Source organism: Carya illinoinensis, chromosome 9 (assembly GCF_018687715.1).
Source record: "Carya illinoinensis cultivar Pawnee chromosome 9, C.illinoinensisPawnee_v1, whole genome shotgun sequence".
NCBI classification, from domain to species: domain Eukaryota; kingdom Viridiplantae; phylum Streptophyta; class Magnoliopsida; order Fagales; family Juglandaceae; genus Carya; species Carya illinoinensis.
This window is the reverse complement of record NC_056760.1, coordinates 11,891,818-11,917,669: the sequence shown is the minus strand read 5'-3', so window position 1 is coordinate 11,917,669 and position 25,852 is coordinate 11,891,818. Positions and strand designations below refer to the sequence as shown.

General features: G+C 34.5%; 4 protein-coding genes across 5 annotated transcripts; all 4 read right to left on the bottom strand.

Moving 5' to 3' along the window:
* Positions 1-235: 235 nt before the first annotated feature.
* LOC122277693 (stress-associated endoplasmic reticulum protein 2-like) lies at positions 236-2,432 on the bottom strand. The gene is made up of 3 exons (XM_043087784.1): positions 2,272-2,432; positions 1,075-1,231; positions 236-478 (listed from the first exon to the last, which is right to left on the bottom strand). Exons 1-3 carry the CDS (start codon positions 2,272-2,274, stop codon positions 432-434), a joined length of 207 nt encoding a protein of 68 aa, XP_042943718.1. The 5' UTR covers positions 2,275-2,432; the 3' UTR covers positions 236-431.
* Positions 2,433-3,791: 1,359 nt separating this feature from the next.
* LOC122277304 (protein NAR1-like) lies at positions 3,792-9,205 on the bottom strand. 2 transcript variants are annotated; one of them, XM_043087256.1, is made up of 11 exons: positions 8,837-9,205; positions 8,520-8,602; positions 7,602-7,755; positions 7,224-7,410; positions 6,928-7,054; positions 6,073-6,247; positions 5,944-5,993; positions 5,693-5,864; positions 5,166-5,292; positions 4,974-5,065; positions 3,792-4,362 (listed from the first exon to the last, which is right to left on the bottom strand). In XM_043087256.1, the coding sequence occupies exons 1-11, from the start codon at positions 8,960-8,962 to the stop codon at positions 4,210-4,212; spliced, it is 1,446 nt and encodes a 481-aa protein (XP_042943190.1). In that variant the 5' UTR covers positions 8,963-9,205; the 3' UTR covers positions 3,792-4,209. The 2 variants fall into 2 exon arrangements, with proteins under 2 accessions (XP_042943190.1, XP_042943191.1); XM_043087257.1 differs by having other exon boundaries at positions 8,520-8,590.
* A 2,410-nt stretch (positions 9,206-11,615) lies between these two features.
* LOC122274995 (CASP-like protein 2B1) lies at positions 11,616-14,286 on the bottom strand. The gene is made up of 3 exons (XM_043083887.1): positions 13,652-14,286; positions 13,392-13,524; positions 11,616-12,133 (listed from the first exon to the last, which is right to left on the bottom strand). The coding sequence occupies exons 1-3, from the start codon at positions 13,873-13,875 to the stop codon at positions 11,879-11,881; spliced, it is 612 nt and encodes a 203-aa protein (XP_042939821.1). The 5' UTR covers positions 13,876-14,286; the 3' UTR covers positions 11,616-11,878.
* A 9,766-nt stretch (positions 14,287-24,052) lies between these two features.
* On the bottom strand, positions 24,053-25,614 carry LOC122277291 (PLASMODESMATA CALLOSE-BINDING PROTEIN 5-like). The gene is made up of 3 exons (XM_043087242.1): positions 25,379-25,614; positions 24,828-25,082; positions 24,053-24,267 (listed from the first exon to the last, which is right to left on the bottom strand). The coding sequence occupies exons 1-3, from the start codon at positions 25,443-25,445 to the stop codon at positions 24,233-24,235; spliced, it is 357 nt and encodes a 118-aa protein (XP_042943176.1). The 5' UTR covers positions 25,446-25,614; the 3' UTR covers positions 24,053-24,232.
* Between the last annotated feature and the right edge of the window lie 238 nt (positions 25,615-25,852).

Here is a 25,852-nt window from a genome sequence, read left to right as displayed (position 1 = left end):
AATTTCGGATCATTCTTCTCTGCCAGCCTCTGTTCTCTCATCATCTTTAAGTTTTCATCCAAACCCTATCTCTTCTCTCTATAGCAAAGGAGTACACTTCTATATATATATATGTATGTATGTATGTATTTAGAGGGTTCTGTAACTAACATTTTGAACGTCAAGAAAACTGAAAGAATTAAGTATTATCTAAAGCATGCATTCAAACTATAGAGAACAGAATGACAACTATAAATGAACTGCAGAAAGCTACTGATTTATTACTAGAAAAGGACGTAATCTAACTTCATTTGCTAGCATAGTATTCTACTTAGTACATCCAAGGCATTCATCTCAAGGTGTCCATGTTATACATATACAAGCCTTCTGCAGTTTCAACATTCATCCCAAGATGTCCATGGCTCCATGTTATACAAACCTTCTGCAGTTTCTCAGGCCATTCCACCGCTTGTAGCTGTCCTAATTATCTGAAAGAGAGCTGCCAACAAAAGGATAGGGGAAAACCAAGTATCAATTGCATGTTCAATTTTTTATTTAAAGAAAGCATCAACTTAAATCACCTCTACTGAAGATTTATGATGTCCATGTGTACTAAACATTGATACTACGGCTTCGGTATATCCTGGTCCAAAATTAACTGTTCCCCACTCATTGATGCAAGTTTTGGCACCAGCATGCACGAATCACTTGAGATATGCTGGTAGCCTCAATGTATGCCAGAATTTAGAATGAAGTGAATGAAAAAAAATGTTGCATTTTTAGCAGTAGCTACAGAAATTATTGAACGAATTCCTGCACCTGTGTAGACTACCACGTAGTGCAAATAATATCACCATAAATAATAAACACTAGGACTCGTGAATTAGTTTTATAGCTCACATCCTGTCAGAATGACAATGGAAGAGAAGATGAACCTCACCATATTACACAGACTGCTGTTGTGATACAAATTTTCATGTTTAAAGCAATTCAAGAAATTTTTGTCACCATATTAAAGAGTGAAACCTCTGTCAAGGTAGAGTAACTAAAATATGTGATAAGTAATAAAAGAGTGTCAACAATTTAGAGTTATACATGATCCAATGACAACGAAGACAAAGAAACCAAGAACAATGGGACCGACTGGGTAGTCATATCCTTTCTTAGTCGACGTTTCTGGAACTGATCCCCTCTTTGTGACATTCTTCTGAAACTTTGCCACTTTCCTCTCTGCAAGGCGCTTTGAAGTAGTCTGTCAAATCCATAAAACGATGACATACATGTTTTAGTAGCAAATTATGAACCGCACACTGAAAGTGATAGACTACAACATCTTTGTAAACTTCCCAAAACAAACGCAGATTACCCTAAAAATAAAACATAACCAAAGAAACTAGTCTGTGGGCATTCAAGAATAAAACCCATGTACAAAAAACCATTGAGACTACCAACTGTGTCAAGAATTATACAGTTAGATTGAGCATCAGAGACCACATAACACAACATCTTAATAGATAAAATCAAGATTCAAGCATCAATTCAACTTTCATGGGCATTTACACTGAAAAAGTGACTTAAATGCAGTTTAATTGAATTAGGGATCTTTTGACAGGGATTTCTACTTAAAAAGTAATGCGCCAAAATTGAAGAGATTCTCAACCCCAATGTTTCATTTCGTCCAAAAAATAATTATTTATCGATAAGATCTAAGAACTGGAACTTTGAGGGGGAAAAAATTCTGAAGAAACAGATTAAGTACATTTCTCCACAAGTCAAAAGGAAACATTTCTTCAAGCATAGGTGATAGGAAATCTACTGAACAAAAACACAAGAAAATTTGACAGAATTAACATGCAAAGTTGGATGCTTTAAAATATTTGCCTCTACTGATCATCAAGATGCGCATCAAAGAGGCACTGCACCAACACCAGAGCAACCACAGCACTTAAAATAACCTTTTACAGATTGTATGTATTCTGTTATTCTCTACTGTTATGTAACGAACTTAATTCTTTATTTTTTCTTGTAAAAAAAGTCTATATATAGACCACTGTTGGCATAATGAAAAGCACGGAGGAAAGTTTTCAATTCTGTTATCTTGACATAAAAAAACATATGCAGCAGCAAATTCAGAAACAAGGAAAACACAACATCAATATGCCGAGAAAAGCGAAAATCAGAACGTAAATTACAGATTAAATGGATTATAAAAGCAAAATGAATCACAGATTCGAAGGCCAGAAACAAAGGAGAACCGGGAAATGTAAAAGTAAATGAATTTAGAATTCTTACCATTTTTTTGCGAGGAAGGAAACGGAGAGATCTGCAAAGTGGGCTTTGTTTGACGAAACCTAGGACTTTATAGTCCACTTATTTATTGTCTCTACGTGTGTGTCGCACCAGCAACGGGACAAGTTTTTCGTCCTCTTCTTCGGGTGTGTCGTTTTGTTTTTTTGAGAAGAAAAATTATACTGCTATTCCGTATAACACCGTGCAGTCGACAGATAACTCACTTTTATTATTTATTTATTTTAATAAAAGTTTTGCTACATACAAACACAGTCGCGTATTAATTTATGTACCAATACTGATTTATTCATACTTAAAATTTAAATTAACATTATTTTTAAAAAAAATCTACTTTTTGACCAATCATATCATATTAATATACAGATTAATATACAATTGTACTTGTAACTATATTTTTCTTTTTAATAATGGATGTGAATGTCAACGGTGTGATTTTACAATCCAGATGCTACTGAGATTTTGAGGTATTTCGACAGCGGGAAAAGATGGATTTGCATTAAAAAAAATTGTAAGTTAAATAAAATATTTTATTAAAATATTATTTTTTAATATATATATTTTTTTAATATTTAAAAAATTTGATTTGAGATTTAAAAAAATTAAATTATTTATTTTATTTTATGTAAAAATTTTAAAAAAAATTATAATAATAACACGATTGAAAATATTTTTCAATCTAAATGGTATCTAAATATGTATAGATAAATATAATTTATTTACGATATTAAAAAAAAAAAAAAAAGTCTAGTTTTTGGTTGGAAGCCTAAAAATTCCATTTACCCCCCTAATCTTAGAGCCCGTTATTTCTTTCCATTTAAGAGAGCTATTGCATGATGATCCCATCTTTACCGTTTTGTCCTTTATTTCTTTCTATTTGCGTCGAAACTCGAGAGCTGATTATTATTATTTTAATAAGAAATGCATTGACATATCAAATTTATAAATAGCAAAACTGTGAGCTCTTCAATTGAAAATGCTTTCCATAGGTGGATTAAGCGGCCTCGTTATTATGACTTTGTTAGGACGCATAGTTTGCGGTAATAAATGAAGACCATATCTTTGCAACTACTTTGCAGTTACAAGGTTTAGCCTGAAAGCTTGATTTTGGACCCTGGTTCCCGTTTTTTCCATCTAAAAAAAACACTCTCAGAGTCTCTTTAAACTCTAATACCGGTTCTCAACATCGAATAAACATCATTCTCGCGATAAACATAAGTTATGACTGCCTTAAAGGGCACTTTTATCTATCTTTCTTTCGGCCTCAAGAAATGGACAGCAGATAAGCAAGCATTCAACTTGATGTGATACCAGGCCGGCAATTTGTTGTGGTTTAGATAGATAATTCACAAAGGCAGGACAAGATTTCGAGAGCATATTTAAGTAACGATAATTGAAAATTCCCTTAAATAACATCATAGCAAAAGACATGCATGCGCTCATTTCAATTGCTACCAGTTTACTTTGCTAGAATAATATAGATACATTGAGGGACGACAATTTTATTTCAGAAGCAGGCCACCATAATTATCTGGCCTGTTAAAGTAATCTTATTCAGATACCAGAGTAAATGAACAAATAACTTCGTAAACATACATCAATGGAGGCGATTTTATTTGGACCTCTATACAGAAAAGTGGAAAGATGAGGAAAATACAGCCACAAAAACAAAAAAAGATGGTGTATTACATCGGCACATGATAATTTTTATCTAGCTAACAACGTTCAAATACAAAGTATATACCTGAGTAAAAAATTTGTCGCAAAAAAGAAATCAGTTCTCTATCAAAACTGGATCCCTCCACGAATGCACTCCCCAGAACAAGTGATGGGCACACAATCTGAGGCACCCGACATATGGAGAGACAAAGTTGGGAAGTTTCGACAATATACAGGAATCAGAAGTCGGGGCAACAAAAGTTTTCACCAATTGTGCAACTGAGAAGTAATGCTTTTTACCACCGGATGATATTCTGTGTGCACAAATCTCTTAGCTTTTTCTGAGCCAGGTTTCTCGAGCCACTCATCATATAAGCTTTTCACAAGGGGGTTCTTGAAAGGATCAGCTACTCGAACCTGAATGGTTTTGAAGTATAAACAGATAAAAACATAGAAGCATAACCAAGAAATGAAAAGTTTCAAGATGAAAGTAAAATAATATTAACAATGGCACGTGGTTAAGGAACGTAGCAATGTTAATAAGTGCGCTTTAATCACCATAGCATCTGAAGCATCATTGCTCATGTCTATGTGCTCAAAATGCAATAGATATTTTTGAGGGGGAATGATCCCAGTTAGGACACCATTATCTAAAACACCCCCTTGCTTACAGATTTTCAACTTCCAAAGGTTATTAGGCAGTGATCACACATCAGTAAGGTTGTTCAGGGGTGATGATAACATAACAATCAACACCTGGCTAATCTTGGGTATGCAAAGGCAATGATTTTTTTTTTTTTTTTTTTTTTTTTCCACACAAGGCTTGGATATGAAATCCAAACAGTTAAGGATCAGAGACAACAGCAGATGGTTTCACTAAATAATAAACTATGACATACTAAAACATTTGACACGAAATAATAAACTATGACATACTAAAACATTTGACTCTTGGCTTACAATAAGTAGAGTCTAGCAGCACCAGAAAATAATCTAAACTACTTCCAAAACTCCAAATAAATACTCACATTCTCCATATAAGCAGCTTCTAATAACTGAATTAATTCCTTTGGAGATTGGCCAGGCTTTGGCTTGATTTGACCTCCACCATTCAGGCAGCCTATCAAAGAACAAATTTCATATGAAAATCAGATAAAAAGTATTAAGCCTAAAACCAGACTGTGTTGAAAATAAATTGGCAGTGGAGAAAAGGAACACACCTGCAGGACATGCCATTATCTCCAGGAAATGGTAATCACATTTTCCACTTTTAATTCTCCTGACAACGTTTTGCAGGTTCCGGAAGCCATAGCACAATGCAAATTTCAGAACAGTTTTCCCCTTGACCTACATTAATGGCATCATATCTCACATAAAACGAGCACAAAAATGCAGATACATGATCCATGTAAGAATTTTACATCTACGCAGAAGTAGTCCAGTGGGGCATAAAAAGATGCACAACAAGCAGGAACGGTTAAAGAAAATAGAAAGTCTAAAGCAATTGGAGCAATGTCAAAAATATATGGCCTCCAAAAGAGAGAGTGTCAAGACCATTGAGAATTCAAAGTGAAACTAGATTCATACAATTGAAAAGCACCAACTAGTCAGCTGTTCAAATTCTAAAGACCATGTCCTGTTAAAATGTTTTCGTTATTTATAATAGTGATTGAACAGCTTAATTTCTGACATTGACCTATCCATACTCCTGAAGCTATATGAATAAATGCGACAGGATTGGGCTTACTTCCAGTGTCACTTCTTGGAAATCTGAATTTCTAATAATTCTGAAGTCCAGAGGACCCTCGATTTCTCTACCAAAGAGTGTTTTAGCAGCATATCGAAAGATTGTTTCTGCATAACCTCCAGAGCTTCCTTGAACCCCATAAAGATGCCCTTCTTCATTAACATTAGTCAGCCTGCAGGAAATCACAAGAAATTAGATGCAAATGACTCTATGACACAAGGGAATCTTTAGAGGGATAATGCTGTTCTTACATTCTATCTAGTGGAGATTCTTCTAAAGCTTTAAAATCCACTGCCTGTAACTGCAAACACTCACCCCAGAGACTTAATAGATAGCTGTTGTTTAGGAATATATATGACAATGAAAGTGCATAGTCTCACCTGTATCAATTCTAAAACTTCTCCTGAGGTTAATACAGAGTCTACCTCCGTAGACCTAGGACCATTTTCATGGCTTTCACCTTGAGATTCTGCTTGAAATACAAAGTCCTCCCTGGCAGCCTCAAGCTTCTTATCATAACAGGGCATTACAGTTACATGGTAAACATTGTCTGGCCTGATGAATAAATTATTAAGCAATCGAGTCATAATCCAGAACAACTATCCAACCACATGTAGTTTGAATAAAAAACATTAGCACATTAGTTCCAAAAAAAGAAAAAGAGACCATATATTTCTCTCCTTGACACTTGCAGAAAAATTATGAACCTTAACACACAATGAGGGATATGAATATGAGAATAAGTTTGCAATTTTCTTTTTCTTTTTTCTTTTTCTAATAAGTAAAACTTTTATTGATTGAACTAGGCAAATGACATGCGTTTGCAACTTTATTCTCTTTCCAAGATTGATTAAGGTGAGGATGGGGGCAGAAGTGTTGGAGATATTGAGAAATAGATATCGTCTTCGGTAAAGGGAGTTTCCATGGTCCCCTTAATATTACGATATTAGATCTGCTCAAGCCTGGATGCTACTCCATCAGAAACTCGAAAAAAACTGTAAGAATACATTTACCGCTGATCTTATAACCCCCTAATTTAAACGAAAAAATTTCATAACGAGCCTATATTATTCCTAGAGATATGAGAGCCTCAAAATAGTTAAAGTAAGGCTTACATTTAAACTTATAAAAAAGAACAAAATCTTATAAAACTACAAATCCAAAAGCAGATACGCTTCAAATGAAAATTATTATCTAAATATAGGAATGATATAACTTTTTACACAATATATTACCTAAGACCCAATTCTTGGCATACATGATGCTTAACAATAGATCCAATTGTCTGCTGGGGGCTCTTCACTGAAGAAATATAAGGTAGAATATAGGATCCAAGTTGCTTTTCAGCATAGCATATCCAACCTGCAAATAGGAAGACCTTAACACTTCACATAACACATCATAAGAACAATCAGATGAGTTGTATCACCCTCTGACGAATTGGGAAGCCTTTGTCCTAGACTTTGTCAAGTCTCGAGGGGGGGTGGTTTACTATATCATTTTGACACAGTTATAGGGCTGACATGTATACCTGGACAAGCTGATGAAATCATGGGTAGTGATGATTGATGTCTTTCATCATCCATCAATTGGCTCTGTCTGTACCTCATGATGAATTCGTTACAAGATTCAATAAGAGTTAAGTCTCGACTGCAACTTGTATCAAAGACTGCCTTTACTCCCAAGGACTTAAAAAATGTTGTGAGTTTCTTGAAAACCTGAAAATTGAAAAGAGAACTTTGGCTGTTAGAAGTGACTGTTGGTATGCACGTGAAAACAGGACTAGACTTTCAACACAACAAAGCAAAAAGGAAATCGCCCACTTTGTAAATTTACCCTCGTCCATGAGAAGGGTACAAGGAAAGCAGGAAAAACACACAAAAAATATTTTACGGCGTTTCAGTCTCACCTGTAGAGGAGTGATGCCAAAATGAACTGCAAGGGATGCTCTTGACTGAGGAGAAACTGAAATAATGATAGCCTTCCCTTTTTTAACATTAGAAAGAAACTCATCCAAACTTTGTTTCTCCAGCATAACTGTCTCGGCTGATGTTACACACCCACTGCATGGTGAAATGAAATCATAAACATTAAGCCTTCAATTCTTTTTATTTTTATTCTACTTTTCTGTGGGTTAGGAGGAATGAGGAGAACCTGTCAAAAACACACTAATCTACTACCTTAGAGATATCAAATTCTATTTCATGTAACCACAGCCCATATTGTGGCACATACAAGGACCTAATATTGGCATCCAAAGCATCTTAATCTCTAAGCAAGAGCCTGTTATAAAATTACTCGTAAGAACAGGTTGGCAATTGGGCCCTTACATTTTTTGAATTAGCACCATGGAACCTAAATATACTCATCAAGCCCACAATTTACTTACTATTTTCCAACTATTAGGTTTTCTGGACATTTATAAGACTTTTTTTTAAAAGACTATCACCAACATGTCTGGCAAAGAAGTTGAGAAAATTAAGCCAAGTTTATTCATTCTTACAGTATGTACAATCGTGGCAACAGTTAAATTCAATAGCAAATGTTATAAAAACCCCTTCTAAAAATACTGCAAGGTAAGATCACAAACCCTCCAGGAGAAACAACAGCTCTACCATTCCACTTGGATGAGTCATGACCACCCAAAATTGGTGAACATACAAAAATCATTGTGATAGTTGAATAAATTGAAATGAAACATAACAAACAAGCCTACAAGCAACAAAATCAGGGTAAGCCCTCTGGGTAAGGCAGCTTATTCAAGGCTTCAAAAAAATGCTATAATAAAATATATTAAACCAATGAGAGAGATAGAAAGATGAATTACCTGCATGCTAAGCAGTCCTTAAGTGAAATTTTGACTGGGTCTGCTTGTAATTGCTTGTTAGAAGTTGAAACCTTCACCAAAGACTGAAAAATAATACATTATCAAACCTAAAAAAGAAGCTTCAAAAGTCCTTGTTTACTTTAGAAAATCCTCAATCATTAATACCGTGCTTCTCTAAAGTCCAATATCCATTCAACCAAAAAAGGCCAAAAAAGAAAAAGAAAAACAGAAATTACTCATTCGAAAGTAAATTAGATTAGTAAAAAAAGAAAAGTTCGAAGAGAAGACTAAAAATTGTGAAAATTGGAGGAAAATACCTCAGCTTTATCAGGTTTGGATGCGTTGGACTTAAGGCCCTTAAGAGACACTATGCATGCCTGGGACGGTGCGATGAAATCGCTAAGATCTCCGATCCGAAGCGTGGCCGAGAATTTCTCCGACATCTCCGTTGACTACTTTAGAAGAAGGCCGAAAGCTCAAGGAGTTGGAGAGACAGAGAGAGAAAGAAAGAGGGAAGGATGGGTTCAGGCAGAGGCGGTGAATTTAGGTACCAGAAACTGAAACATAAGAGGAAGCGCTTACTATTCTTGTGAGAGGAGGGGGAATGTTCACATGTGAACCGAAAGTAAACTGAATGGTTTGCTCAACCAATGAGATTCAAAACTTCTGTGGAGAATGAAATTCAATTTGATTTTGGTTTGTTGCTCTCGTGGAAAATTCTATTTATACTACACACTTCTATTTATACTTCTGTGGAGAATGAAATTCTTTATACCACACACTATATAATGTAACGTTGTTTTGTTGCATTTGCAAACTATTATGACACCTGTCGACCATGGCCCAGCTGTTCACCCTTTAACCCCGTTTGATTAATCAAAATAAAAAATTTCATCTTAATTTATTATTATAATTTTTTTAAATTTTTGTATAAAATATAATAAATAATTTAATTTTTTTAAATTTTAATATAAAATTAATATTAAAAAAGATTTTATAATAATATTTTATTAATTACTATTTAAAATATCTCATTTTATCTTATTTTATTAGTGTAATCAAATAAAAAATAACTGATAACTAATGTGATTTATATTAAGTAGGATTTTATTTTTAATTAAGAATAATCGATCCGGTCTGGTTGGTCTTAGTGGAGGGTTTTGGACTGGATCGATTTCCACCAAAAGTCTGGACTGAATCGATCTTATGGGGAATTTTTGGTCCGAGTCATTTTTTTTAAGTTTTTGATGAAAAATTATATAAAATGATAATAATAATAATAAAAAAAACACAATGCTAATTGTCATGAAAGACTTACATATCCACGTGGCTTTATCATATGTACACCACTTTCATTTAAAAATAAATAAAACATAATAAAAGAAAAAAAAAATCATGAAAAGCCTTGTAGATATGTAAGTTTTTAGTGAGTACATTTAGTATTTACTAAAAAAAAAATTAAGTGAATGATATAATCTAAATTGTCTAAATAAGTAAGTATATACTTAGCTAATTAAATACTTTAATTCAGTATAATAAATTGAAAATATTAATAATATTTGTACTACAAATAATTAATAGTTAATACCTTGTCGTAAAATTCTTAAACTTTAATTTTTATATAATCTAAGCATAAATAATTAATTTAGAAGAGAATTAAATAATTCCTTATAACTAGTTAAAATAAAATTACATAATTATTTTCTTTTAATTTATAGAACTACTTGAAAAATTATTTAAAAACTTATATATAATATATATTATGTTTGGTCAGTTCATGGTGAAAAAATCCTACCTCAAGACTAGACTAAAAATTTAAGTTCATTACTTTTTTGCATAGAGACCGACCGGTTCCTTAATCAATCCGGTCTAGATTGATTGAACTGGTCAGTTTTCTCGATCCTAAAGAAAAATCTTACACTTTCATTTATAGTAAATAATTAAAAGATTTGAATTTTATAAATCAAATCTAGTCGCAATAGTAATGTAAAATGATTTCTGACAAACCACTTCGGCATTTGGCATAAAGAGTAAGCCGGCCTAATTTTCTCGTCTTGCATCGATGCTTGGAGCTCCTATTCCAACCAAGCTCCCCAAAAACCTTGGTGTTAGAATGGTAGAGGTTGAGAGTGGGATGGATATATTAAATTGAGTAAAGATCATGATTGTAGTCTGGGCAATCAACATGGGGCTTGATTGCTGGTTGCTCAGAGTATTATGGCATAGGCATCAACATGATGGCGGAAGTAAAAACTCTTGTAGATTGAAGCAAAAACATGGTAAAAGGCCCTTGCAGACTGGAAGCAAGCTAAGGGAAGATTGGGATTGAATCAAATAGCTGTCAAGCCGTGTAGGTATCTAATTGAAGCTTGTTTACAGAGAAATAAAGATAGCTGATAATTGCCTATCAAAACAGGGTGCTAAGGCATCAATACGCATATTTTGCAACCCCATAAACGAGTGTCATGAATTAGAAAAATTTTATTCATTATCTCTACACCATATACCATATTTTTATTTTTTTTTCCTTACCAAATGTCTGATGTATAAATGATGAGTAGAAGAATTCCTTTACTTTCGTTGAAAATAAGTAAATAAATATGATGTACGGTGTATGAATGGTAAGTAGAAAGGCTTCTTGGTTAAATCTCCATTTTGGTTAAATAACTCTCCAATGAATGCAGAAAAATTACAAACTTCTGATACTTAGTGATTGAGTTTCGCATGTAAGATAAGATGAATCATTGTCTCTAATTCGGGATACAAACTTCTTTAATTCTTTGTTTATTCTACATGGTCGGTCCACTTCGGCTAGAGACGTAACATAAAATGTTAGTTGTACAATGCTGCTCATATGACAAGTGACAATATTATATTAAGCATTTAATGCTGTCTTTTCATTAGAAGTTGTACATTTTACACTCAAAATTATCAAAATTGACGCATTGAAAGATATAAGATAAAGGCAACAGCATAATAAAAAGGCAACGCTCAATATGTCTGTAAAGCTCGTTGAATATGCGACCAATTCCACATCCACAATTCAAATTAGTTAGCTTTCCTTCTCTGCAGCTGGTTCACACATCAGCAATGTTATTTCCTAGTAAATTCTAAACTTGAATTTATTCTTTGATTGGCCATTGATCAATTCAGTACACTAACACATATATATTCACTTACATATTTGGGGTTTGAATGAGCCGAAACACAAGCAAGTTTTATGGAAATCCACAGCCTAAACTTATTGCTGCATGTATTGGAGGAGAGCCCATAGGCCTCCAAGTTACAAAACCATATTGGACAAGATCCAAAAGAGTGACAGGCAGGTCAATTTACTTACATCATTGGGTTTTCAAAACCTACCACCTAGCGCTGCTCTTGCCCTTGTTCCCACCTCCATACAAGCGGAAGAGACTGAAAGCAGAGACGCAAGACAAGGCCACCGTGCTAAGGCTAACTATTACTGCACTCGCTACCCCTTCTCCAACTTGGTTACAAAACTTCCCATACATATTGCATATCTTCATCCACTGCAGTTCTGGCTGTCCCAACTTTGCAAACACTGACGATTGTGCTGAAGCTGCCACTGCAGCCACGGTCATGTATGCCATCACCTGCCCAAACAAGTAATCACCGATGAAATGCAATAATAAGAATACATATATTTTGCACTTCTTCCAGTGGCATGGATCCAAAAATGATCACTCCAATCTGGAATGAACAATTTAACTATACGTACCACATCAATTTGAATTTGATAAACAACGAGACATTTATCATATCTCTACTTATATGTTCTTGACACATGGAATGCTATGCAAATCATTTAATGAACATGCGAACCATCATTCCCCACCTAGTAGCACCGGTCGGGTAGTGAAAAATGCATAAGCCCATCACATCTTGACCAAGAGTCCAGGACGCCACTTGAACAACATCTATACCTTTGAAGTTATGAGCCCCAACCAAAAATACAGTTCTACAACCATTTATAGCATCACATTCCTGATTTAGATCATGAAGAGTAATGAATTATTTGTGTGAAAATTGGACGATTTCAGGAGAAGGCCGTTCAGTAGGAAAGGGTAAATTTTAAGGTTTAGGTTGTATTCTCTAACACCATTCAAGACCACATTACATAGTACAAGAATCCTCCTGTTATGAAAAGAATTTGACATTTTAATTGGGATGTAGAGTATTTCAGAATTTGAACTAAGGGTAGATTTATTCATTTAGATTATATTCTCTAGTAACATAGAGAAGGTTGGTTTTAATATAAAAAATTAATTGATGTCATGAATAACATGAAAGTTTCCATTTATTATTCCAAATCCGACAAAAGAAACATCTCCCCGATCCTAAGAATTAATGGACGGTTGTATTGTTGACAAAAAAAGGACACTTGCAGGGACACGGTCTGAGAGATAATGCAAACTATGCTTATGCTACTGCAAAATGGCACGCATGCAGCAAATGTAGACAAACATAACATCGCTAAATGTAATGTTGTCTTCATTTTATTGAGATCCAACACTAAACAGAACATGACATTTGGCAAATCGTTAAGTACAATATGATCATAGCTGGGTTTACTCATACTCTCAACAGGGGAAAAGGAAATAGCTAATCTCAAATACCCTTATCAAACCAACCAAAGACCATTGGCATATTTTCAATACCAAGCATGTTGAGATATCAACATGTTAATAGGACGGATTAGTCCACCGATCATTGAGAGCCTATTTATAATACTTGTGTTCATATCTAAGGTACAAACAACAGCAGGGGCAGTGGCCTTGAGCTTTTCTTACATGCTATGGCCATGTGAAGAGTAAAAGGGTCATAAGAAGTCTGGAATGTGAAGTAATGTACCTGATCACCAGAGAAGATGGCCCAAGCCAAGGGCTTACTGAACAGCACATTGCCTCTAACCATGCTCACAACACATCTCAGCACTTGAACGAACGAATAGGCAGCAGCTATACCATTGGCTACCACTAAAAACCTACATGGTCATATGCATAATGCAAAAATGCTCAGGAAATCAAGGGATGATTAGGACTATAATATGGTAACCCTAAAAGATCAACACAGAGAGAGAGAGAGAGAGAGAGGTATTTGAGAGATCTTACACAAGAGCTTTCATGTCTATAAATCTAGCTTTCTTCTGAATTGAGAAGATTTCTTTGACCTGAGAATCAGTCACCACAAGAACGGCAGCAAGAACTCCCAGACCACAAATCAAACACCTCAGCACCAACTCTGCCACCCGCACCCTCTTATCAATAAGCTTCACTTTTGTGCCATGAAACACTGGGACATTCCCGGGACTAACTCCAACACCCAAATAACTCATCCTTCCAAGATTCACTCACAGTGATGAGAACAGGAAAAGCCTCTGTAGATTGTTCACAAACACCCACAAGAGAAACTCCACTACTTAATTACTCGAACACAACTTCTTTTGCCTTTTCTTGATTTTTTTTGGGTTCTTTAATTTATATTTGGTGGTGGATCTTAGTGCCTGCCAAGTGGTCAAAGTTGAAAAGCGTAGAAATGCATGATCTGCATAGACGGGCACCTCATCCTACAATTTAGTGGCATTTATTCTTCTGCACTTGTGCAACTTTTATTTATTTATTTCTCTAAATTTAGGGATTACTAGGTCGATTTGGAAAGCGATAGCCCGAGGGCTCTTCTTCTTTTTTCTAGGGAGAGGCAACAGTTTCTTGTCCCAAAGAAAAAGAGTCAGACGAGGTGAGCGGGTAGGAGGGGTTAAAGCTACTGCTCTCATTGATTGAAGGAGGTGGGGCAATTTATGATGCCCCATTTCTTTTGCGGAAAAATTTTCTGGGCAAGTATATTGTTTCACCCATTCATACACCGATTTTAATATATAAAGTATATATTTAATAAAATAATATAAATTAAAAATAAAAATAATTTTTATGAAATATGATATTTTCTTCTTCTTTTAAAATTTTTTAAATAAAAAAATTATCAATATGTGAATTAGCATATAAAATATATTTATATTTAGTAAAACTCTTGTTTTACACGCTGCACAAGGCACTACCAGAAAGGACAAAAATAGAGAGAGTTTATCTCATCTTTGTGTGAAAACATGCTAGAAGTTTTGTTGCTTGCAAGATGAAACAAAAACAATGGGAGGCCAAAGCTGATTAACAGAGAATGACTAAGGTGGGTCATTTTGGCGTTGATTTGCTGTTGGTGGTGGGGTTCCATTTGGGGTCAGGTATTGCCATGATGAGATGCGATTATTGCCCCCATTAGACCCTTTTTAAAGTCACTCATCAAGTCATGCGCTTTCTTAAACAGGGTTGAAGAGTAATCTGGTTGGGTGAGATCCCCCAACTCAAATCCAAAAGGTGATCTGTTTGCTTACGTGATTATTGCATAGCCCTTCCTTTTTATATATATATTTTTTTAAATAATATTACGTACAGTTATGAAATATATAAATACTATATAATTATTTTAAAAAATAATAAAATTTACGATTAAAAAGTTAATTTTTTTTTATGAATTCCGTATTAACGAGTTCTATTACATATAATTATTTTTATATATTTTTTAGATATTTTATTAATATAATTAATCAAAATAATTATTTTATATTAAAAAAATAATGTAATCAATTATATTAATAAAATATATAAAAAATATGTAAAAATGATTTGCATATAAAAAAAAATTTTATAGCCGAAATATAATATGATGTTGGCGCAATCCACGCTTGCTTTATGTGATTAATGACAAATCATAATAAATATTGATTTCCTTTTTTTCCTCTCTATAGTCAACACGGCAGTTGCAGCTTGCTATCTCATCTAATTTGATGGTTTAAATTTTATAATCTATATTTCAGATTTTTAAAACTGATATGTTATACTCTCAAATATTAAAAACTGATAACTCTCATTTTTGTTTATTAGGAAAATGAAAATATAAAACAATATCATGATATAATTTTGACGGCCGAATCGCTTATCCCACATTTTGATGGTTCAATTTTAATAGATTTAAGTGAAAAGTAGAAAATTCCAATAATTAGATAGAGGGTATAAAATGTATTTTTCTCTAGTTTTAATTAGTGAAATATACTCGAATAACCTTCATAATTTGAGGTATGAAGGGTATGAAAAAAGAAACCATATGGTGCCTAGCATAGCTTACCCAAACTATAGTAGTAATCATCATCTTATGATGTGGTATTAGATGATTGAAGATTATTTATTATATTTTATTTGTAAACTTATCATCTAATACCACGTCATGAAATGATGATAAGATGATAAGAATTGAGATGATGAATAGATTTTTTCATGAATAAATTACCGAGTCTATTGAGAGTGGGAATTGCAACTTGCGTATGGTGCCTAGTGTAATATCTCCATTTTATGGTTTGTGTCATTAGACTCGGAGGGTTATTTAAAGTTTTATGGCGCAATAACTTTTTTTCATATTTTCGGACAAAACGTCTGTTCAAAACTGTAGATATTATTGGATAAAAAGAAATATCTTGAGGTAATTTTCATGAATATTATTGGGTAAAAATATTTTGAGTTGATTTTATAGATATTATTAGATAAAAATATCTTAATTTGTTTTTTTGTAGATACTATTGGATAGAATATTATGAGATAATCTTTTATAGATATTTTGGATAGGAGAAAATTACACTCAACTCTCAACTCCAGCCACATCTCTTCCATATCTCATCTATAAGTATCTCCAGCCACCTCTCCCCACGAAATTATCTTCATTTACACTTTCCATTGAAAGAATATCAAACACTCTCTCTCAGACAGCTTTTATGAGGTCTTTTGCACACCCATTTCGAAGCTTTTTTAAGTGTTTTATCATAAAGTCTCATTCATATAAATTGTTCCTTTTTGAGTCTAGTTTACATGGATATCTTATTTGCCTCATTTGAAAATCATTTGGTCAGTCAAATATTGTGTAAACTATAAAAAGGTCATTCTGGGAGATAAATTCGAGAATATGTTATAATTTAGAGTTTTTGACCAAGCTAATGGATAGATATTGGTCCGAAATTTTTATGGAGTATTGTTAACATGTATATGTGACTATTGGTTGAGGATTTTTGCATGATTAAAGCTTTTGATGAAAGATTTTCTTAGATTTAGAAACTTAGAAACTGGAAGAAGAAAAACAGTTTCTGTTTTGAAAAAGTTTAACTCTTTGGTGGTCTAAACCTATTCTAATGACTTTAATAATTTTATTAGAGGATCCTAAGTATCTTATATACATGTTATATTATTATTTTGAAGATATTTGATGTTAGTTTCAAAGATATGAAATTTTATGCAAAGAGATATTCAAATAAGCCAAAGTGTGGATATTCTTGGCTAAATTTATGTTTTGGTTAATTTCTAACCATGTGATCTTGAATTAGAAGCTTATATATGTTTTAGGACCTCTTTTTAAACCATGTGATAGTTTGGTTTGAAGATCATATATTTATAAGTCATAGATCAAGAGATTTATCAAAACTAGTTGAGGAAAAAGTTTCTGTTTTTGGACTAAGTGTAAAACCAAAAACTTCAAATGTTATTTTGTGATTTTGGTGACTTTAGTTTGATGATTTAAAGCATGGTTGATGTTAGGATGATATTATGAATATGTTAGAAGTAAGATTTGATTTTTAAAATTCTTGGAGATGTTTTGATTTAAGGTTAAAACTTGTGATTCAAATGCTTGGATCTTTTTACAAAACAGTTTGGTGTTAATTATTAGTTTTTTCTAAATGGATGTTTTAAGTATGGTTTTGAACTTAGGATTGGAAGATGTTTGTTGCAAAATTTTGGTTTAAGCATGAGTTTTGAAATTTGAAGGAATTGTAACAAAAATCAAGGGAAATGACATATGGATGTTTCGGCCATAGTGTGTTCTTCATAGTTCTGTTTTGTTTTAAATTTTTCTGAGTTGATATTTAAGTTTAGGACAAAATTTACATGAGAAATCTAAATTTTGGAAACTTTTGGAATTAGTATGCAAAATCCTTAAGTTATGGGTCAAACGGTCATTTTCCCACATGTAGAGAGTAAAATGAAAATTTTACTCTTTAAGTTAGTATTTTCCATATTTCAAATTATTAGTGATTTAGTTCTAACTTTTAGAATCACTAATTACAGTTCCTCGTGATCGCACTTGAAGTTTTATAAGAAACGCGGAAATCGAGGTAAGTTAGTTTTTAACTTACTAACAGTCTACTATGTATGTGTGCTAAGTAAAGGAACTACAGTGTATGTATGTGTGTTATCATATATGTCATGCGATGCCAAGTTATCACGTAATTGTCTATTATACAGAATTTATTCTGTCGTCAATTTTTATCTGTTATATAATATATTCTGTCATGTATTACTGTACCTTACAAGTACGTCATGCTAAGTATGCCATCTATTACATGTATGTCAAGTCATGTAATTTTCACTGTTGTAAGTATGTCATGTTAAATATGTTGTCTATTATATGTTATGCAATGTTACGAAATATTTCTATCTCAAGTTGGTCATATATTTCAAGTTATATTCAAGTCACGTTATGTTACGTCAGGGCTTCAGTCATTTCGTATTCCAGTCACGTTTCATCTTGATTACTTATGTATGGGGTCACAACAATTGTGACGCATACACTACGTGAGACACAGCAATTGTGACACGTAGAATACATTGGGTCACAACAACTGTGGAGTATGTATTTAAGCAGTTAAAGAATAAGTTTATGTAGAATACATGGGGCCACAACAACTGTGGAGTATGTATTTATACGTAGAATACATGGGGCCACAACAACTGTGGAGTATGTAGTTTTCATGTTAAGTCAAGTTTGTGTAGAATACATGGGGCCACAACAATTGTGGAGTATGTATTTACACGTAGAATACATGGGGCCACAACAACTGTGAAGTATGTATTTTTCATATTAAGTCAAGTTTCAGATCAAATTCATGTCAAGTCAAGTTCAGTTCATGTTTCAATTTAAGTTATGTCAATTATGCTATGTTGTACTCCAAGTTATGCTTTAATTACTTATGAATTTGATTATGCATTTATGCTTTTACTGTCATCCATGCATCATTAGCTTGTGTGGAAGTTTTTTGTTAACTTACTGAGATTTGTAATCAAATCTCACTTTGGTAGTCCCAACTACCATTCCCCCCGAATGGTAGATCTTGTTACAGGACCTGAAGGAGAATCAGGAGCTGATCAACTGGACACAGTTGACTAAGTGACGGTGTGACATAAATGTTGATATGGTAATTAACGTAAATTACTACTTGTACGATTGAGTTGCATCTCTACTACTTTTTGGATCATAACCATTTTGGACTAGTGTTGTGATCTTAGTTGTTCAATAGATTTTTATGTATGAAGTATGTTTTAAGCATTTGGGATATTTTCAATTTGGTGCATAGTATTGCTAAAGAAAAAAATTTATCCGCTGCGAATATTGCAAATTGTTAGATGCATGTTAGGAATATTGCATCTTATATGTCATGAACGGGGCAGGTAACCTTGTGTTGCATGTCGCGACGCTTCAAATGTCCGTCCGATCCCAAACGGAATTTGGGGGCGTCACAGTTATTTTCTTATTTTAAATTAAAGGTGATTTTTGTAATATTATTTTATGATTTTTAAATTGTGAAATTATTTTAACATGCCTTCTTGCTATTTATTTTTATATTATATTTTAATTACTTTTTAATTTAAATTAGTATTTTTTGGGCTTTAAAATTATTGTGTTTTTGAGATTTTATTATTTTATTTTATTTAATTAATGCGTTTAAATTATTTTATTTAATTTATTGTTTTGAAAATAATTTTCGTTGGATCAGTTTCTTGATCCAAGTTATGAGGATTGAACCTCATTTATTTCCATTCTTTTTTTTTTCTCTTCTTTTTCTTTTCTCATTTTCTTTTTCTTCTTTCCTCCTGTACTTCTCTCTCCCCGTGCATGTGACTTGTTCCTTCCTCTCTCCACTCATTTCCTTCGTTAGCATTTAGCACCACCGTCGCGTCGCCGTGGCTCTCACTGTCGGGCTCATTCTCTTTCCCTCTAGGCAGTGAACATCCCCCTCCATTTTCAGACCACCCCCGTGCAGCCTTTAGCCGTCACCCACGGCTAGAAGTCGCGGACTTCTTTTCTTCTAGCTCCGCTATGCACCACCCTGTTAGAACCCCTACAAAAGTCACCTTGGGACAAGCCTTGACACTGCCCTTAGGAGACAAGGACAACACCTTGGCTAGCCCACAAGCATGCCTTGGCTCGTGGGGTAACACGCACAGGGCGCCCAGCATGCATGCATGCCTTGGCCCGCGCGGTGGCACACACGGGGCGCCCAGCATGCGGGCTAACGTGGCTAGTGAGAGCTTGCTTGCACGCGCAGCCTGGCGCCGCACGCCCATGCGCACCATGGTGGGCCGTGTGGCCCATGCGCATACCCATGCACAGCAAGGCCTTGTGCGGCACTTCCAGCCCACCCAGCCACACTTCAGCAAGGCGAGTGGCATGCCCACCAGGTATGCCATCCAGCGCACGGCTCTAACCCGTGCTTTGCAGAGCAGGTTAGTGGCATGCCCACCAGGCATGCCACCCAGTGCATGGCTCCAGCCCATACCTTGAAGACTCAGCACCTAGGCCATGCCGTGCACCTCCATGGCTCACCATCAGTGAGCCATGCCGCACCACCTGACCATGGACCAACCCAAAGACCGCCGTGCACCCGCTTAGCCCACCATGGGCCATGCATGCCACGGCTAGCCTTGGTCCATGACCACTATCATGTTATTTATTTTATTTATTTAATTTTATTTAGTTATTTATTTTCAAGGGACCTATTGAGGGTTTCTAATTTTTTTTGCTTATAAATAGGATATCTTTCATTTGCTTTAGAATCTTTTAGCAAATTCCTAGAGGGAAGACTATTGTTTGAGAGATCACAAACCGGTGCCTTGCACTTGGGCTTTTTGGGTGCAATTCGTGAATCCCAAAGAGAGGATCACACATTGCAATTCGTGAATAGGTGTGATTCATTTATCTTGTTCTTGCAACTTAGTGCAATTCGTGAATCCAAGTTGAGTTCTTCAATATATGAGATTTATTCAATTCTTGTGCAATTGGTGAATCAAGTATTGAATTAGTATTGTTTATGCTTTTGTTCATTCAAGTTCATAAGTTTGTTCTTTTGTTCTTGAGTGTTTTTCATTGTTCTTGAGTGTTCTTCATATTTTTTGCTCTTCCAATCCATCCAATCCATAAAATCTCTCAACACTTGTGTTTGTCAACTTTCCATAAAGTGTTTACTCCATCTTTTTAGCCTTGACCGAAATTCACTTCTTTTGAGAATTGAATTCAAATTTTGGCAATCCTTGGCTAATTTGAATTGCCTAATCCACCCACTCATCTTGTCAATTAAGGTTCCTATAATTTAGGAATCCTAATTGACCAAACTCTCCTTCCATAGCCGGCCATACACCTCATCCTTTAATTTAAGGAATTGTCAATCATCTCCAATCCCTTAAATCCCTCATCCATTGATTTAAGGAATTGCTAATCATCTTCAATTCCTTAAATCTCTCCTCCCTTAAATCTCTCAAGTCCACTTTGACTTACCAAACTAGCCCCACCAAATCTTCAAAGATTCCTATCACTTAGGAATCCTCCCAAAACCCTATACTCCATCCACTCAAATCACTCAATCACTCAAACCACCCGATCCCTAAAATCACTCAATTCTTAAAATTCCTCAAGTCAAGCAAAACCCTAAACCTCCATCCTAACCGTCCATCATACATCTCTCAAACCCTATATCCCATCTTCCAAGTGGCGCCAACCCTAGCCTACTCTAGTGCCGTGCGCCCATCACCATTGAACTCACCACAATTCCTTGTCCATTTCCATCACTCCATACAACCATCTTTGCCCAAACACCTAACCACACCATACTCAAGTGGTCATCTTGACCACCATTGCTCGAAAACCAAGTAAGAGAGGAACAAGAATCCGGTCATCACAAGACCACCATTGGCGCAGATGACTTATTGTCTAGAGACTTGACCGGGGTTGACCTCACCCTTCCATTTTCAGCCCCCCAAACGTTGTTGTTAGCTATCACGAGTTCTACCGTTGGCCATAGTTTTGTGCTCCCCGCGCCATCGAGCCTCCACCGTTGGCCACAACTTCTTCACCACATCATCACCGGCAGCCCAACTACCTAACCTATCCAACCCCAGGTCCGATCTGTCACCGATGAAACTCAACCAAACGTTTCTCCGATTTGGCCTTCCACCGTCGTTTGGGCAGCTACCAACGGCCAACCGTCACTTCCATTAGCTTCACCAACATCTCTAAATCATATCCTAGCTTTCCATATTCTTCGTTTTTCTCTGTTGAAATTTGGGTATGTTGTGACCCATGGCCACAGTGTATTTTGCATTGTGACGTTGCCTTTTCGCCACCTTTTGCAACTCTGTGATCATACGGAAAATATTTTATAACGCTCTAAGTATTTTTCAAACTTCCTTTAAGATTTAAATATATTTTTGTTTTAACAATATACTATGATTGCTTGATTATGTCGGACTGAGTCTGAGGAGTCGGGGGTTGAATGGATTTGAGGATGAAGATATTTGTGTGATGGGTTGATGTTAGAATTTGTTGGTTATTGGATATTGATTTGTGTCATACACTGCATAGTACACACATGTTGATGTTTATAAAATGAAAACTAGGTTTTCATGTAATTGCATGCATGTTCATATGCATATTTGGAAATTGAATTTTTATATAAGAAATGATTTTATATGTGTTTGAAATGAACTGATTGAACGGTTTGATAAAGATTCACTGTAGGGATGGTGGCAAGCAGAGACGGTGATAAAATCCCGCCTGTGATTTCTACTTACAGTGCACGCGCAGGGATGGTAGTAAGCATGAATGGTGGTAGAGTCCTGCCTGCGATTCCCGCCTACAGACGGAGTTGTAGGGATGGTGGTAAGCAGGGACGATGGTAGATTCCCGTTTGTAATTCCCGCCTACAGTGTTCTGATAGTTGGTTATTGATTCATTTTTTGAGAAAATGACGAGATTAGATTTTTGGGCTATTATTTGAGATAATGGCGATGAAATGTTTTAAAGAAAATATTGTGGGTCAAAAATGGAATTTTTGGCATGTGTTGGAAAATGATTATTTTTTAAAAATGTTTATTTTCGGATCTGATGCATATGACATCACGTTCATGCATATTGTTGTGGCTTTAATGTATTTTCATCTTATGGGTTGTTTGGATTATTACTTATCTGTAATACCGTCTTTTGAACTATAAATTTTGATGCAGATGACGAGGAGGTGGTTCCGCCGGATAACTGATTGGAGTTTTACTTGTATTATTTGGAAATTATTTCATTGCCTTTAAATTATGTATTTTGATTTTATGATGTTATTGAAAATTTATAATATTTTGATACGCTTGTGTTTAGGCAAGTTTGTATTTTAAATAAATTCTGATATTTAATCGACTAACTTTTATTATCCGTTGCGTTATTTTGTTGTACACGTATTACATATACATACACTTGACACTTAGTTATGAGATGCGTGACGATATGACCCTATTTTTTTAATCCTGACAACTCAATTTCTACTTATTCATACGTGAGAGGTCGGAGCGTCACAACTAACATAACTTATCCAAACAAAGATATCTTACAAATATAACATTATCTTACAAAAATATCATTATTTTATAACATATATTATGAAATATATTGTGTAATACGATTTACCTTTTTTAATAAAACAAAATGTCCTCTCATCTCCCATATTTTTACCTGTTTTTTTTTTTTTTTGGTTGCATTATATATCCCATCTTTCCACTGAATTCAACGAGTGCGGAAGATGGGGGCGTGTGTTGGGTTGACAGGGATGGCAAGGGACTGATAGCCGCAATGGAAAATTGCACCAGCCTTTGGGGGATTGGATGCGTCGCTATCACTTTGGCCATAATTTTTGGATGATCCTAATTTGTATGTCAGCATTACGTAAGTTTAAAAAAATATGTTTAGAGTGCTAATTTATTATCTAAGTTGATGTGGTAGGTCATGTATTTGGCGTAGATTTAGATTGTTTAAATTTAAAAATTATCTCATCTTATCATTATAAATTTTTTAAATTTTTATAAAAAATATAATAAATAATTAAATTTTTATAAATTTTAAAATAATAATAATATTAAAAAATAATATTTTATTCAATTTTTAATTTTCATCTAAAACTATTATATCTTATAATCTCAATATCCAAAAAAGCCCTTAATCTTATATTTTTATTAACATGTGTACCAAGCTGTTTCTAAATGGGGAATGAATGATATATACGTAGTACGTACGTCTTCCTAGCTTCTTTTATTATTTATAAATATCATATCAACACATATTGTATAAGAAACGTGAAATTATAAAAATATATAAATATAGGATCACAATTAGCACAAACGAAACAAATGCTATTAATTACTTAATTAATTAATTCGGGAATAACATTTTGCAACATATAATTAATCGTTATAATTATCAATATATCACAGCATCAAAGCAACCTAAATTAATAATTATATATTATGAATCACCGCGAATTTCCGATGCTTTAATTTAATCATGATCATTCATGGAAGATACTCAAACTTGCACGAATTATGACCTGTCACCAAAGATAAGGAAAATATCATCATTACATGATTTTCCATTTGACCAATTAATTATAACATATATTATAATGTCCATACGCATGAGATCAAATTAACTTCGATCTGCAGGCAGATATATATATGCATATATAGGAATAGGATCCATGCACCAAAAGGAGACATGATATATATATAGAATTCATGTACCTCTTTAATTATTATATATTCTTTCTCACGATCACCTATAGCCCTTTTGCTCAAGAAAAGAAAAATATTGTAGCTCAAGCTTCTTCTTCAAAATCAGTTCTAAGATATAGATTACGTATGGGCCATATGTTCAAAAGTTTCACGTGGTTTACGCACCTTTAGTCACATGATTAACTTTCCCACTCGTGTATGTATTTATGTATGTATTCTCAACTTCTGTTGATCTATACTATTCATGATCAATGTTAACTGGATTGAACTAAAAGCATGCAAGATTTCATTAATTTTTGGGAAACTTTTAGACATTCAGATCAGGAAAAACTGTTGATGATCAGATCGATGTATATTTAGTAGACATCTTACTTACTTGGGTCAAGATCCGTGATCATTGCAGCAGCGTTGAAATAGCAAGTAGCTCCTTTGTGCTTGAACTTCTGGTAATAGTTGTTGAACGCAAAAGAGGCATGGTCCCTTATTGTATTTGGTAAGAAACAAGGCTGGTGTGCTGCTTGTATTTTGCTGCAGTCTGCACCTCCTTTTCCACAAGCCCAGTCCAGAGCCGTCTGCAGCTCGTCATCTGGGGTCTGCTCGTCAGCAATGCACCATTCCACAAATTGCCCATCTAACAGTTTTAGGGGGATCAAAAAACAAAAGTTCAGGATTAAACACATCGTTAGATCATGATGATTTGCAATTTTATCATGTTATCTATGTGAGCTTTAAGACAAACTAATGATCTGCGATTAAAAGCTCAGCGCCACAAAACAATGACCCTTCCAATGTGGTAATTCATTGTATTCATATTTCATGGCATAGATCAATCGAAAGTGTCTATCCATAGTACCAAAGCAGGCCAGCATGCACCAAATATTGCATATGTATCAATTAATGGGGGAAAGGCAAGGATGATTAATTTACCAGATGTTTGAAGAGCAAGGATCAAAAGGAGAAGAGCAAGAAGACTTTTCTGCAAAGCGGATGACATTGATGATCTTGATTTAGAAGTTGATGCAGGAGCTTAATTCAATCAATACCCTGAAGATCGCTACACATAAAAATATTACAACCAACATGAGTTAGTCCTATATTATACGATCGAGCTCACTTCAACATTATGTGAGAGGTTCTCAGCTTTTAAAAAAGTAGAGATGCCATTCTATGTGCGTTCCTTCGGTTTTACGTAAAACATTTTGGACTTTTCTTGCTTTGAAACGTCCCCACTTACCCTCATATATTTTTGTCTCTAGATTGTGAACAGACAAAAAGAAATGGTTTATCATCAACTGATCACAGAATCTCTTCAGCTCGTGCTTACCTCACATGGAAACTATAATGACTGAAACATATGTACTGGCATGTTCGGTGTTCCTGTGGCATTTAATTTATCACTGT

Coding starts and splice junctions, on each gene's coding strand:
- LOC122277291 (XM_043087242.1), bottom strand. CDS start 25,445: ATGTCATCCGCTTTGCAGAAAAGTCTTCTTGCTCTTCTCCTTTTGATC. Junction 25,083..25,378: donor CCTTGCTCTTCAAACATCTG/GTAAATTAATCA, acceptor TAAAACTGTTAG/ATGGGCAATTTGTGGAATGG. Junction 24,268..24,827: donor GATCACGGATCTTGACCCAA/GTAAGTAAGATG, acceptor CTTTGGTGACAG/GTCATAATTCGTGCAAGTTT.
- LOC122277304 (XM_043087256.1), bottom strand. CDS start 8,962: ATGTCGGAGAAATTCTCGGCCACGCTTCGGATCGGAGATCTTAGCGAT. Junction 5,994..6,072: donor AAGTTTTAGAATTGATACAG/GTGAGACTATGC, acceptor GAGTGTTTGCAG/TTACAGGCAGTGGATTTTAA. Junction 5,865..5,943: donor GAATCTCCACTAGATAGAAT/GTAAGAACAGCA, acceptor GATTTCCTGCAG/GCTGACTAATGTTAATGAAG.
- LOC122277693 (XM_043087784.1), bottom strand. Junction 479..1,074: donor CTTCGTTGTCATTGGATCAT/GTATAACTCTAA, acceptor TTTTGTTGGCAG/CTCTCTTTCAGATAATTAGG.
- LOC122274995 (XM_043083887.1), bottom strand. CDS start 13,875: ATGAGTTATTTGGGTGTTGGAGTTAGTCCCGGGAATGTCCCAGTGTTT. Junction 13,525..13,651: donor ATAGACATGAAAGCTCTTGT/GTAAGATCTCTC, acceptor ATGACCATGTAG/GTTTTTAGTGGTAGCCAATG. Junction 12,134..13,391: donor CCATCTTCTCTGGTGATCAG/GTACATTACTTC, acceptor TTGTTTGGGCAG/GTGATGGCATACATGACCGT.